The 14,060-nt window shown below is 42.5% G+C and overlaps 2 protein-coding genes across 2 annotated transcripts in view; both read right to left on the bottom strand.

Annotated features, from left to right (window-relative positions):
- The window catches only part of LOC306784141 (cAMP-dependent protein kinase catalytic subunit alpha), an 8,096-nt gene extending 1,269 nt beyond the window's left edge, over positions 1 to 6,827 (bottom strand). The window contains exons 1-7 of the mRNA XM_079277987.1: positions 6,485 to 6,827; positions 5,367 to 5,428; positions 4,727 to 4,855; positions 3,588 to 3,686; positions 2,344 to 2,426; positions 2,005 to 2,131; positions 555 to 650 (exon numbers count right to left, since the gene is read on the bottom strand). Coding sequence (XP_079134113.1) covers positions 555 to 650; positions 2,005 to 2,131; positions 2,344 to 2,426; positions 3,588 to 3,686; positions 4,727 to 4,855; positions 5,367 to 5,428; positions 6,485 to 6,530 — 642 coding nt within the window. The 5' untranslated portion in view covers positions 6,531 to 6,827. The remainder of the gene's footprint in view (positions 1 to 554; positions 651 to 2,004; positions 2,132 to 2,343; positions 2,427 to 3,587; positions 3,687 to 4,726; positions 4,856 to 5,366; positions 5,429 to 6,484) is intronic.
- Positions 6,828 to 8,384: 1,557 nt separating this feature from the next.
- Positions 8,385 to 12,250, bottom strand: asf1bb (anti-silencing function 1Bb histone chaperone). The gene is made up of 4 exons (XM_079278510.1): positions 11,941 to 12,250; positions 11,162 to 11,277; positions 10,843 to 11,019; positions 8,385 to 9,432 (listed from the first exon to the last, which is right to left on the bottom strand). Exons 1-4 carry the CDS (start codon positions 12,047 to 12,049, stop codon positions 9,235 to 9,237), a joined length of 600 nt encoding a protein of 199 aa, XP_079134636.1. The 5' UTR covers positions 12,050 to 12,250; the 3' UTR covers positions 8,385 to 9,234.
- Positions 12,251 to 14,060: the final 1,810 nt, after the last annotated feature.

Genomic DNA, 14,060 nt, shown 5'->3' with positions numbered 1-14,060 from the left:
ATGTAAACTGTCGGGCAGAATGTCGTCTTCTTTTCGACAGTCAAAGCATCTGTTGAGCTTTTTGACGAAAGCTTTGAATTTCTGTCGTCACATATTAAGACATAATCCCCGTTAAAAGAAAAGAAAACATGTGAATTGAGTCATGATTTTGAATACATGTTGACGTTGGGACATTACGTCATTCTGAGTTCCTGGAAATGTTTGAATCACAGGAGTCGGAAACAATCCTACAGAAATACTGTGTTTAATAACAGCATGTGACTGGTTTCAGGCCACATTAAGATGTACTTAGAGTTGTGCTACTTTCACTCTTTACGTCTTGTTAGGAGGAACATTTGAGTTGCGTGTGCTCTATAGATGCTCCTTGAACCCACATGCCGAGCATGTGTTACAACTCTGCCAACTCAAATGAACAACTGTCCCGTGAAGAAAGTGTTGTAATGTGTTTTTAACTCGATGCAACAAGTCAGTGTCATTGTTTGTTTAAATGCAGAATATCTTGTTTTTGAAGGGAAAAGTTCACAAGATAAAAAGGAGGAACAATGGCGGCTCACCTTGCTGAGGATAATCTCTGGGGCCAGATATTCCGGGGTGCCACACAGTGTCCAGGTCCGGCCCTTTACGCGTTTGGCAAAGCCAAAATCTGTCACCTGAGAGAGGAAATGACAAACAATGAGAAGAGTGCCCAGTTGAGTTTTAGTGCATGACAGGCAGAAATAGACAGAGCCAAAGAGATGGAGCAAGGCCAGCATCCTGGGGCAGCAATGGGACTTTTCACCTGTTTACATTTTACTGTTCACCACTAGAGGGCAGCAGCATCTGTGTCACAAGAGAGACTCGGTGTGACGGCACACTGCTCGAACACAGATCATTGCAAAACACACACTGCCATCATAGTTGCACTCTCTGGGTAGTTGTTGATAGTTTCTAGACGCATCCATGTCTGTGTGACATCACTAATAAAGGGGAGGGGTCAAGCCTTTTTTGGGACAGAGCACAACACTTCATATCCTCCCTGAGTCACTACACGTTACAGTAAACCACTCGAGCTAGCAGAAAGTGCTAATGTTGCCTTACATTGACAGCTGTATCTGTGCACTTTGTAGAAAATAAAATCTAAATTCACATAAATGTTAAAAACTTGTAAGACAGCGCACAAAAGTAACACTGCTTTTTTTGTAAAAATGTTGATGTGCTTTGTTGTATTAACCAATCAGAGATTAGCTGGCTAGCTTATGAGGCTAATGTTAGCTGCTGCACATCAGAATGTGATTACTCGGCCAATAAGTATTCGAGCTGCGACGGTTGAGTTGATTAACCAATAATCCCATCGACAGAAAATGAGTCAGCAACTATTTTGATGATCTATTCATCAATTGTGTTGTATTTCAAGCAAATATTACAAAGATGTCATGTTTCCAGACTCTCAAATGTTAGAATTTGCAGCTTCTCTTTGTCGTGCATTGTACACTGACTATCTGGTTTTGGTCACACAAGACAGGACGTGTGATGACATCACGCTGGGCTCTAGGAAATTGAAATTTTTCATAATATTGGGATCATTTAAAGATCAAACAATTAATCCAGAAATAATCCTGCAGATGAATTGATCATGAAAATGATTGTTGCAGACCTTATGAATATGACTTAATTTAAGTTGTTCACTGTTCAACCCTCCCTCCATCTCTCTGCACAGATGTTCACAGATGTTTTAGACAAACTAAACCACGGGTACAGTGCCCAGCCGGGAAATCAAGGGGGGAGTGAGGAGAACTCCCAGCAAACACACACAGCTGGGCCAGTCTGCATGTTTAGAAAGCCCGAAACCTCAACAGCCCCCGAGACTCCACAAGAGGGGCCGACCTTTTTCACCATCTGTCGTGAACTCCCGCCGACCTTCAATGATTAATTTAGGCCTCATGTGTGCGTTTGCAGACAAATCATACGAATACATAAGTTCGTTACGATTAGCTTTTGTACATCACTGCATCAAGTCCCCGTTACCTGTATGTAGCCCTGCTGGTCTATGAGCAGGTTCTCAGGTTTCAGGTCTCTGTAGATCAGGTCCAAAGCGTGAAGATACTCAAAGGTTAGAACGATCTGAGCGGCGTAGAACCGAGCATGAGGCTCACTGTGCACACACAAACCCAACCAGAAGAGCGCAGTTTAGTGGAGTGTACAGGTCAGAACATAGCTAAATAAATCAGAGTAGAGCTAAAAGAGAGCAGAGCTGTACAGAATAGAATCAAATAGACTGTAAGAGAATAAAATGGAGGAGAACAGAGATGAATTGAGAGCACAGAGCGCCACAATTTACCTCTGCACGTGCCTACAAACACTAACCTAAATCTGCCAATCCTCCGTAGATGGGAGAACATCTCTCCACCTGGTACATACTCCATCACCATGTAGAGGTTAGTGTTGTCCTGGAGAGGGGAAGACAGAGGGCCCGTTAGAGACACTCGCATACAGACACACATTAACCGACGTAAACACACACAGGATGGACGACATCAAGGCAGTATTTTGTGGGTGAATATAAATAAATGAACTGACTTTTATTTCAGGTATTACCATAAAGAAAAGGTCAAATATAACTGTGTCTATCACACATTTATAGATGTTGTTTTTACATCCTTCAACAGATGTAAGTACGGTAACACTAGCGTTACATTATTCTCGGTTGACGGCTGCAAATACAACTTAGTGTCAAATAACCCGAACCGAGCTGAGTTAATATGTTGTTGACTCTTCCACGAGTGTGAAGGAAAAATGGACAGGATGTAATGGACGTGGACAGGAAAATGTAGTTAATAGGTTTATTTGAGGCTCAACCTGAGTAAGGCTTTAATTGGAGTATGGCCATCAGCTGTGGTTAGTCTGTATACGAGCACAACCAGCCTCCGACAGAGCACGGCTGTGAACATGCTGAAGAGATATATATATATATATATATATATATATATATATATCCTTGATGTGGTCTTCAACCAGAAGAGATCATAATAATTAAAACTTAAATGAATAATTTAAAGTGTTAAAATTGCATCGTATGCCTGCTATATGCTTTATACAGAGCTACTGTAAACTGGGAGGAAGTGAGAATGTGAATTAAATGTTTTGATTTTAGAAATATGACAATATCAAAATGTGAATGAATATTTTTCTAGATCATGATTTTATTCTTTCACAAATTAGAAAAGAAAACGTATTTGATATGACACAAATAAAGCTTAAAACTTCAAAGGCAATGCTTTGGCCCTTAGTTTAAACAGTTAATAATCCACCACGCTAACTAAAAATAAACGCTTTCATACAAATACACAAAAAGAGTCATCAGCAGTACGTGATTCTGCACAAACTGTTCACTTGACATCAGTCAACTGGGTGAGCTGGGATATCTTTTATTTGTTTAACGGACCACTTTCATATACATGTAGACAAATAACAACTTAAAAGCTGGAATGGGGAAATGGGGCTAAGTAGATGAGTGGAAAGAAGGAAAATCTATCCAGTCACTCATCATCGACACACAGCCACACACACACACACACACACACACACACACCATCTAAAATAGCCCGTACCTTGAACGAGTACTCTAACCGCACCAGAAAAGGAAAGCTGACAGCCTGAAGAATCCTCTTCTCATTCAGAGTGTGCTCTATCTGCTTGAGCTTCACCACCTGAAAGCCACAAACAGAGAGAGGACAGTTTATATGTGTTCATGTAGCTTCCCAGGCAGCCCATTCATTTCTATTCCTGATGATAAAATAAATAAATAATACATTTTGCTTGTTTTTGTTCTGCGTATGTTCTGCGTTCTGCTTCTACGGTAACGTCGTACACCAGAAGTCTAACCTATACTGACAGGTACAAGATTTTCAAGACGCTTGAAGATTTATTCTCGTGAAATTGGCAAAAAAGTACAAACACAAGCTGAAACTTTGGAAACACGTCAAGATAGGTGTTGCAAATATTATTTTTTTTCCCACTTTTGGTAATCAGGTACACTAACATACAGTAATCATGGTGCAACCTGGGAACCGGGCCTGAAATAGGATGAATATATTATGAGTAGGAGGTGTATAGTCTAAGCAGATGTCATTCAATTGGAAAATCCCGGTAGGTCTCGCCTTCCATACATGTGGTCAGGCAGGTTGCCAGCACACACTGGATACACAGACAACAGTAGCAAATTGTGAATTTCTCATTCAAAATATATTGACCGTTTGTCCTAACCTGCATGTCTTTGGGCTGCATCCATGTGACAAAGAACATTGATCTTTCAAGTGTTAAATTCACTGGATTAGCCAATGAAACAGACATTCTCATCTTTGTTTTTTATCGATAGAGATATGTATCGATAATATGTGAAAGGCAGGCGCAAATGAATTCTACGTTGGTTCCTAAAACAACTCTACTTGATGTGCATTAAGACGACCTCGGCTCTGCCGCTCCGGCCGATGTCTGCTTCAGCACAAGCTCGTTCAAAGAGGTTGAGTGGGGAAACGGTCTGCACCTGTGTTTGAATCTTTGCATCTTTGCACCAGCACATAAAGAAGGAGGCATTTTCTTTTAAATATGCACGAATGTTTCAGAGCCTTGTGAGTAAATCGATGACATTTCGGTATATATTTTCAACGACCATCCTGCAGGTGTCCTTAAACGAGAGTCGCGTTCAAAGACCCTCCGTCCCACCTGGACCCTCCTGACCCAGACTGACCTTCTGCTTGTTGAGGATCTTCATGGCATAATGCTGTCCCGTTTCGTTGTGCTTCACAAGCATCACACGGCCAAATGAGCCCGTGCCGAGGGTTTTCAACCTCTCAAACTGCTCCAGGCCAGCAGTGTTCTGAACAGACGAAACAAAAAAAGGGAGTTGATTGTTGTGGAAATGGGATGCTGACATTTACGATCTTTAGTACCGGTATTTGTTTTTGTACCGACAAGCAAATGCAAATGAGTGTATGTGTATGATTTATGTTCTTACTACAATCACAGAGAATATAATGTACATCAAGCATTATATATGGTTTATGATACTATGTTGTAATATATACTGTATAAATATACTGGGTACATTGTGTATATACACTGCACAGGATATCTATATAGAGCCCAGTCATATTTTAGTCAGAGAGAAAAGATAAGTATACTCTACAATGTAAAGACCGTTGTTGAGGAGCTGATGTGCATCAGATACTATACATTTTAAGAGGAATAGTAGAGAACACGCCATACATACAGTTGATATGTTTGGTCACACAGCATAGCAATGTGCGTGTTTGTATCCAAGAGCATTCAGAAAACATTCACATTGCCGCTGCGTTCGCCGAACGTCACACATGCATCCAAACACTGACCTGTGCAGGGCTCTCCCACTTCTTTAGAAAGTCCTCTTTGGCTTTAACAAGGAACTCCTTGACTGTGGAAGACAAGATCACAAGAAAATCTTTAGAGGTGTGAGCAACAAGTGAGAGAATCCAGAAAACACAGGAGGATAAGCTCCTGTGTTTTCTGTGTTCGACTGCAGAGAGGACATGTATTCTCAGGAATACAGCGCAGTTAAAAAAAAAAAAAAGCAAGGCACCAAGTCAAAGATGCTCACTGACCACGGGTACATGACATGTGTGATACACTCAGAGCTTCTTAAACCATAATTCATACTCTTTTGTCGTCCCTGTCTCCTTTTCTTGGCTGTTTGTTGAAAAGTATATCTGGTTGATAGAAAACTGTTTGAATACCAATGCATGGTAAAAAGTCATGGTAGTAGGAAAGCCCCAGGAAATGATTACAGTCCAGTGGCCTCTGACTTTAGCATACTCTCATCCCCGTGCACAGCAGCAACTTCACATCAGACTGACAGACAGGCTGAGACCAGTTCAGCCAACCCTGCACACTTCCATGGGTTCACGTTAATTAGATTCAGCTCACCCACACACCGTTTAAGCAGCATCTCTTTTCCAAAGGAGTGGAGCAACTGGAGTGTTTGGGGCATATCTGACACTTAGTGTGTTGTGATACTGGCAATATTTCAGTCCAGGGAATATTCCAAAATGCGTGCAGTGTACAACTGCTGTTGGACATTGTGCAGCTCACACAGAGCTTTGTCTGTGAAAACAGATCCACATCCGGCTTCATTCTACCTCAGCATCCACTAAAATCACAGCCAAAGGTCCAAAACTGAACAGTACTTCTGAGCCTCGTCTGAGGAGAGACTCCCGATTCATCTACATGTACACACATATAATGCTTTAATTTAAATGTATTACATGTATCATCTTGGGACTTGTCATGGACGTGCTAGTGGATCTTAATGAATGGGAAAGCAAGAACAGGCCTCTAATTAACACCGAATGGCTTGTTATGTAAAGCTACCACAGCCTGTTGTATCACACCGTTCTTTGATCATTTCATGAGGCTGCCGCCGAGCAGGTGTTGCTGAAGAGTGATGTGAAACATTACTGGCGATGGTACCCACCGCTTTCCATCTCGCTGCCCTTCCTGGCCGTGGGCGCGTTGCCCATGATGACAACTTGTCAACGGGCGATCCGCGGCTTTTTGGCCGCCCTACAGTCTTGTCAAGCCGGTAACTGGATTAGGTTCGAACGGTGTTTCCTAAATCCAGCTGTAGCAGTCACCAAGCGTTGCGAGGTCTTGATCTTTAATAGCCTGACAGCTGCTGATGCGGCGAGACGGTACAGTGGAGCGGGCTCACGCGCTCCACGACCATCAACCACCGGCGAAAGAACTCGAGTTTAAATCCACGGGGAGCTATCGTTGTGGTGTCTCGGTCGCTGGGGCTTCACTGGACTGCCAGGCCGACCTTGTTGTCCTGAACACGGAGGATCCAGTCTTCTCCTGTCCCTCCTCGCAGCCCCCTCCGCGCGAGGCCCCCCCGGCTCCCCACCTCTCCCCCAGCCCACAAATAACCAGCTATACCGACGGCGGGGATGCACTGTTCTCAGTCGAAAGACTTCCGCTTTTCGTCACCGAACCCAGATTTCAAAAATGAATCCTCGGCGGGGTCCGACAACGACGCGAATTTGCCCAAATCAACATTGGCCCCCTGTAGCCTCGGAGACGGGCGAGATGACGGAACTACAGCCGAGCGAACATCCCGCCTACTCGCCAGAAACGGGGTTGATTGACGGCTAAAGCGAGGCTACTGATTGGTCACCTATCTACGATGCTGCCCCACGGAGCGCTCTGATTGGCCTTTGAATCCATCAACGACGGCAACGTACCGCCGCCCTACAAATAGCCAGCGACGGGAGCGTCAACGATTATTTTCCTCTCGACGACGTCCACGCCCACTTTCTCCGGTTGCGCTCCTCCATTGGACTGTCGCGGCCGAACCGTGGGAATCTCGGTGAATGCGAGGATATCTATTGGGCCGTTAGGAATGGCCCCCTCCTTCCAGAAGAAAAACCTCCCTCCTCGCGCGCTATCACCCCCCGCCGCCGAGCGACTGATACACGTTTGGCTAAGTGACGTCAACCGCGAGCTATTTTTAGAAATGTTGGTCAGAATATAACGCACGCGCGGCGCAGTCTGGTTGGCAGGACTTCTAAACAGATCACAGGCGGCCGTGCATGGAAGGAAGTTTATCTGGTGGGAAATGACTCACGAGAAATATAAATATATAAATATATATTACTATGGTTGAGAATAAAACACGCAGAGCCTCATACTATATGTGTACCAACAACCTCTAGTCAGAATCTGTCTTCCTCGCCCCACATCTGGTGTACCTACAGGGCGAGTGCAGCAGATGCCCAAGGGCCCCTATTGTCAGGATCCTCGAAAAGGGAACATTTCACATAGATTTGCATCTGAATGTCTTATTTCAATAATAATTTCAGCTTGTGTTAAATTAAAAAAAACCTGAATGTAAAAAGGAAATAGTACACAGGTGGTTACGCACACATTCGCATCAAATTCACATATTTGAAGAACCAAGCATTAAAGTATTCATTGTGCAGAACTACCCATTTCAGAACAAAAACAAATGACATTATGATCATTGATGAACTCGAATATGTACATCAATGTAATGTTGCAGCTGGCACCGGTGCAGATGAACAGTGTACACGTGTGCAGAGCAGACGGAGGGAACAGACGGAGGAGCTGGTCGCTTCAACTCGGAGGTAAAATGGGTGAGAGCAGACAGCCCCCCCTGAGCTTCAGTTGCCAAGCAACATGAGGCTAGAGTGAAAATGGTGGAGTGAGGCAGCTGCATTTTATGAATGAAATTGGAAAAAAGAAAGGAGCCAGGGGAGGGGAAAGAGTGGGCCAAGGCACACTCTCGCTAGTGTGCTTCCTTCCTCACTAGTCAAGGTGGAAAGCAGCTGTGTAATTAAGAGGTGGCGATTAGTAGCACCAGGTCCACAAAACAAACTTTATTGAGCCCATCACAACCCCCATCGTTACAAATACGGAGGCAGAGAATATATAGTAAGTACAAAAAGAAAATGTGCCTTCTCATCTTGGAGACAATATACACGCTGAGAAAACAGTATTTACAGTAAGCCGAAACCATAACAACTTGACTGCAATCCAGAATCCAGTTCTCCTTCACCTCCATGTTTTGTGTATCATTAGAGACAGACATTATATGTCACATTATTAAAGAACAATAACTGAACTGGGGCCTGTTTGAAGAGTTATCTGGATCACTCAAGGTTTAAAACTCAAACACAAACTTATCTAGCTGACAGTAAATAAAGCTAGTTCTTGCAACAGGCCCCTGAACATGACACACATTTCAAACCCTAAATTGTCCTACTCCAAGATGCTACACATTCACAACAATGAAACGCTTTATTATAAACAGCTAGCACTGCCCATGTCTTTGATCAGTGCTCAAGAGGACACAATGAACAGCACAGTATGGGCACCTAACAGGTGAACATCAGCGTGCGACTATGGCGGTATTAAAATCGCCCCGATGACTCAAAACTTTCCCTGGCTCAGCTTTGACATTGTCTAAGACGGAGATATAGTAAAATAAGGCAAAGCTGGTTGTGCAGGCCTGTGTGTGGTGAGAGAGAGAGCACAAGAGACAGAAACAGTTTGTAACAATGCCAGATTCATCCCATTTGCGTATGCTGTATAAAAATAATGTCCTCGATACATCCATGGCCTTCTTGTCCAGATGTGTGTTTGAAATGTGGATGAGTACATACGAGAAGAACCTCTTGTCCATGATCTTAATCTGATGATGTTTTTTTACATGCAGTCCATGGAGTTGTCCGGCATCAGTCCAAGAGGTGGCATCTTTCCTGGTATACAGGACGGAGGGAGCATGCCGCTGATGTTGGGGGACGGGTCGACATTCTCGCTGTCCTCCAGCTTGTCTGCCGAGCCCTCCCAGTTGATATGGAAGCGGGTGACACGGGGGTTGGAGGCCAAAATATTCCTCAGGAGCTGAGAGAAAAGCAACATTGGTGAAATGTCAGAATTCCTGTGAGTGGTGGAGATGGGTTGACTTAGTCCCAAATATGGGTCAAGTTCTACCAAACCTTTCCTTAATGGAACTAAACAGCATCTGTTAATTAGGCCCTCCGTGTCTGGTTAACACCCTCGGCTGTCAAACTCCATGCCTCCTGCTCGGGATGCAGGCGTTAAGGAAAAGAAAGTGCAGTCTCTCAAACTAAGATAACTGAAAGAGAGCGAGTGAGACTAAACCAGAGTTGGTAATTGTTGGAACAGCAGAAATACGAACCAAGATGGTTTGGGAGAGTTCCATTTTGTGTTGAGTTTGAATGAAATGGGTTTTACGATGAGTCAACGACGCAATTAAGCCAGTTAGTCTGGTGAAGGAGAGAAACGTGAATTCAGAAGGCGTAATTATTGGAAAATTCGAACATGGCGTCTCCAAATTGCTAATCTGTAAGGGTGCACAGACGTATCTGTCCAACATCGGTATCAGCTATCTGCCAAATTGGTATTTTAAACACCGTTATCGACCCAGAATTTCAGTGCAAAACAAGATATTTCGTCTTTTCCTTTAGAATAAAGAGATAACTACAAAAAAAAAATAATTACATATACACATACACACACACCGAGAGCTCGTGTTATACATATTTTTTAATGCTACTGTTGCCCGTTCTGCTCCACATATCTGGAACAAAGTCCCAGAAAGCTGCAGATCTGCTGAGACCCTTTAAATCAAGCTCCTTTAAATCAAGATTGAAGACTTTTCAGTTTGCTGCTGCCTGTAATTGAACCAGATTCAAGGATATTAATCAATTTCCTGCATTTCACTATTTTATTTCTTACACTGCTTTTTAGTGTTTCAATGAATGTTCTTAACCGTTTTGAAATCTCCTTTTCTCTTGCCTTATGTTTTGATGCTTTTATGTGAAGCACTTTGAATTGCCTTGTTGTTGAAATGTGCTGCTGTACAAATAAACTTGCCTTGCAAATTATATTTCAGATCACCAGAGGGCAGTAGAAAACTGTGCAAGTTTCAACAGACTTATCATTTCACAAGGATGATCATGAACTCATGAACTCATCAGATGTGTTGAGTCATTTTGTCTTTTTTTCATGCTTAATGACTTATTTTCAACTTCTGAACACATCTCTGGTAAACAATATTTTAAGTGGTGATTCTTTACAGATCTGTCAATAAAATAAACTTGTTGATTAGTTGATAAGTTGTACGAGTGTTGGTCAACTAAGAATTCCTTTAGTGAAGGACAGCCCTGTAGTATACATGAAAAGGAAAGAAATATAAAAGAAAAAGAAGCGCTAGAAAGATCAAATGTATCATGATTATTATGCTGCTATTCGTAACAGAAATCAATGATGGTCATCTCCGAGTGCTACCTGAGCGTAGTCTGGTTTGAGGGGGGGGTTTTCCCGAAGTTCAGGGTCTGTGTATTCATTGTTGACATAGTAACCAATGCGGATGAACTCCTGTCCACGGTAGGTGCAGGTTATAAGGACTACAGTCACTCCAACTGCGTCACTCTCTGGAATCAGCCCTGTGTTAGGAGCATCCGCCTGAGGGGGCAGACAGGAACACAACGAGGGACAAATCAAATACATGTGCCCAGGTTTCTTTGCTTTTCAGGCCTAGTATTCAATGGCTTCTGTGGTTTAGCAGTATGACATGAGCGGTAACATGTGACCACAGCTCACTGACCTGAAACACAAACATGTGTCTGCCAGCCGGGACCGGGCCAACCAGAACAGAGTCCAGAACCTGGTCGTATTCCTCGCTCTCAGCGGAACCCACGTAGATGATCTTCCACTCCAGATCTGATACCACAGACACAACAGAGAAACATACCATGTATTTATTTCTGTTTGTAAGGAATACAAGTTACACACACAGTATTGATTACTGTGCACTAGCTCCATCTCTACACACTGTGCTTTGACAAGTCAGCAGCTTTTTATACATACGTTTAAAAAGCAGAACATGTAGACACTTTGAATCACTCAGATTGTATTTAAATTACAGCTCCAAAGGTTAAGTGGTACTCCCAGTAGCAGACACATGCTACCGCTTCCTCGTTGTCTCTGCCCGCGGCAAATCGTTAAGCTGATCTGTTGCTACAGTAACATAACGAGATCAACCAATCACCTCCACGCAAAAAAAATCCGAAGAACATCCACGAACCAATCAGCGCAGGCAGGAGGCGGGGCGCTGAGCATAAACGCGCCAGCGCCAATTTTCAACAACTTGTCAAATGAAATATCACTATCCAGCACACAAAGACAGCTAACACGTTGGTATATCGTCGAGCTACACGGCACGCTTATCTATTACTTACGATGCACTACATCTACCCTCAATGTAATAAGTTACCACTGAAGCAGAACGCGCACAGAGAGGTAGCTAGTACCCAATAGCTAACATACAACAAAGAACAATGAAACTGGCATTGCACGTTAACGTTAGCTGAAAACTATACCCACCTTCCGGTAAATCCTCCATGCATTCAAACGTTATTTCAAACTGGAATGGATTTCCAAATGGGCTCGGGTTGTCCAGCACAGCAACATTTAAGACTTGTACCTTGGCCATAGCGGTAATCTTCGGAGGCACCTCGACCTGGCAAACTAATGCGCTCTTCTCTTACGTGAACAAGGTTTAACGAGTCACTCGGTGGTTTAATGTCGCTGTGTTCCCGGGTTGGCTGCTCTCCCACTCTTCGACGTTGCCTGTCTTCAAGACTGTCAGTTAAAGTTTGATTCTATTCTTCTCTGAGAACAGTAACATGACCTAGTGGCTGGAATACAGGAAGTACGTCACTTTCTTCTTCTTCTTCGCCGTCTTTATTTGTAGCATTTAGCTACGCGCTGCTGCCCCCCAATGTTCATTTGTTAAACAGCTGATCAAAATAAAGTACTCACTGACACATGACCTCACCAGGATGTTCAGTGTGTGTCACTTAGGAAGTTCAAGAGTTCAAATTAAGGTTAAAGCTGTATAAGGAACAAACCAGGATATTTAAAGTGTCACTGTGGGTTCTTATGGGTTGAATATCTGAAGGTGGTTTAATCTTTCAGGATGAATCTTTCTGTTTTAGATGATGTAGTTGGTGATCAGTTGGCTCATATGGACAAGAAAAAACATAAATAGAAGGAAGTCACAATTCTGACATACAAGCGGTGTGACTGAAAATGATAAATTGTAGATGCACATTACCATACAGTGGAGATTTACCGTCCGATTTATAAATTGGGGAAAGAGATATTTGCAGTGACCTGGAAGACCTGTTCATTGCTGCTGCATTAATCTTTTCACTGATTGATTTATATGACTTTATTAAACAGTAAACAGATGATGACACAGATTTACATTAAATAAAACTCTGTATATACGACACAGACCATGACATAAATAATATTTAGTTTCAATCAACACAGTGTAACACTGACTTTTGCATTTACTGTATCTCATATCTAGGAGGACACGACTGAAAGCATTTAATTTTTTAATTTAAATGATGATTCTATTGATGTTCTGATTTTGATTTGACTTGTGGGAGGAAACTGGAGTGCAGAGGGTAAATCCAAGGAAACTCCCCACAGCTAGAATCCAGCCTGGAGATCCTCGACTGTGTTAACCAGTGATCCACCGGTTAAACACATTCATTAGGTATTAATTCATAAACACTACCTGCTATTAAAGCGTGGCACTGGAAAATCTAAATATGGCACAACAACCGCTATGACACATTAAAAAGCAGTGTGAAAAAGGTGGTTAGGACCTCATAAACTCAGATACAGCACCTGATACAACACCTGAAGCAGTGCTGAACTCCCAGTCACATAAATCACACGTTTTTATTTAGTTTCTGTTTTATTGTATAGAATGATAAATATTTCAGAATTGCCATCTCTGTGTTTATTTCCCCTTAGACTGACTGGGTTGTCCTATTTCATAGTTGCTGGGTTGGGAGGCACTTCAGATCCAATCTATGTGCACAAACACTGAAAAAGGGAGTTTTTCAATATATGTCTCCTTTGAGACATATATTTATATGTGCAAATAACACATTTATTTGCTGGTTTTCGTCATTGAATGTGGCAGTAAATTGAATATCTTTAGGTTTTGGAACGTTCTTGGGACAAATCAAGCAATTCGAAGGTGTCCCCTTGGCCTGTAATTGTATTTACCGGTAAAGATATTTTGGAAAAGTTAGCTTGACTCTTTTCAAAGTTAAATAGTATGCCCAAAAGCAAGTCTAAAGCTCACAATAAACACATTGAATCTCATTTGTTTAATCCAAGAATTGTTAAAACAGCCCGTTACAGTTATATGGTGTTGTTGCAAACAAACAATGAGAAGCAGTGACTTCTCCACAGGTTGCTTGGCAACTTCATGGTAAATACAGGTAAACTATTGTGCCAAGCAGCTGGCTGTCAAGTCAAAGTAACAGCATGTCAATCACCGTAAATCACAATTTTACAGTTATTTTGTTTTGTTAAGAACTAAGCTTTCCATTTGCTTTAAGCCTTTTTCGAAGCTGAGAGCCATCTGGCTCCAACTACATGCTGAGCATGTGAGACGAGTATCAGTCTAACTGTAT

This window comes from Melanostigma gelatinosum (genome assembly GCF_949748355.1).
Source record: "Melanostigma gelatinosum genome assembly, chromosome: 11".
In the NCBI taxonomy this organism is placed as follows: Eukaryota; Metazoa; Chordata; class Actinopteri; order Perciformes; family Zoarcidae; genus Melanostigma; species Melanostigma gelatinosum.
The sequence above is the reverse complement of the archived record's forward strand: the minus strand, read 5'-3'. Positions and strand labels throughout refer to the sequence as shown.

Bases quoted from the DNA above. Each gene is read 5' to 3' on its own strand.
- asf1bb (XM_079278510.1), bottom strand. From the start codon at position 12,049: ATGGCCAAGGTACAAGTCTTAAATGTTGCTGTGCTGGACAACCCGAGC. The intron at 11,278-11,940 runs GTGGGTATAGTT...CTGTGGTATCAG, and splicing joins CATGGAGGATTTACCGGAAG to ATCTGGAGTGGAAGATCATC. The intron at 11,020-11,161 runs GTCAGTGAGCTG...CTGCCCCCTCAG, and splicing joins GACACATGTTTGTGTTTCAG to GCGGATGCTCCTAACACAGG.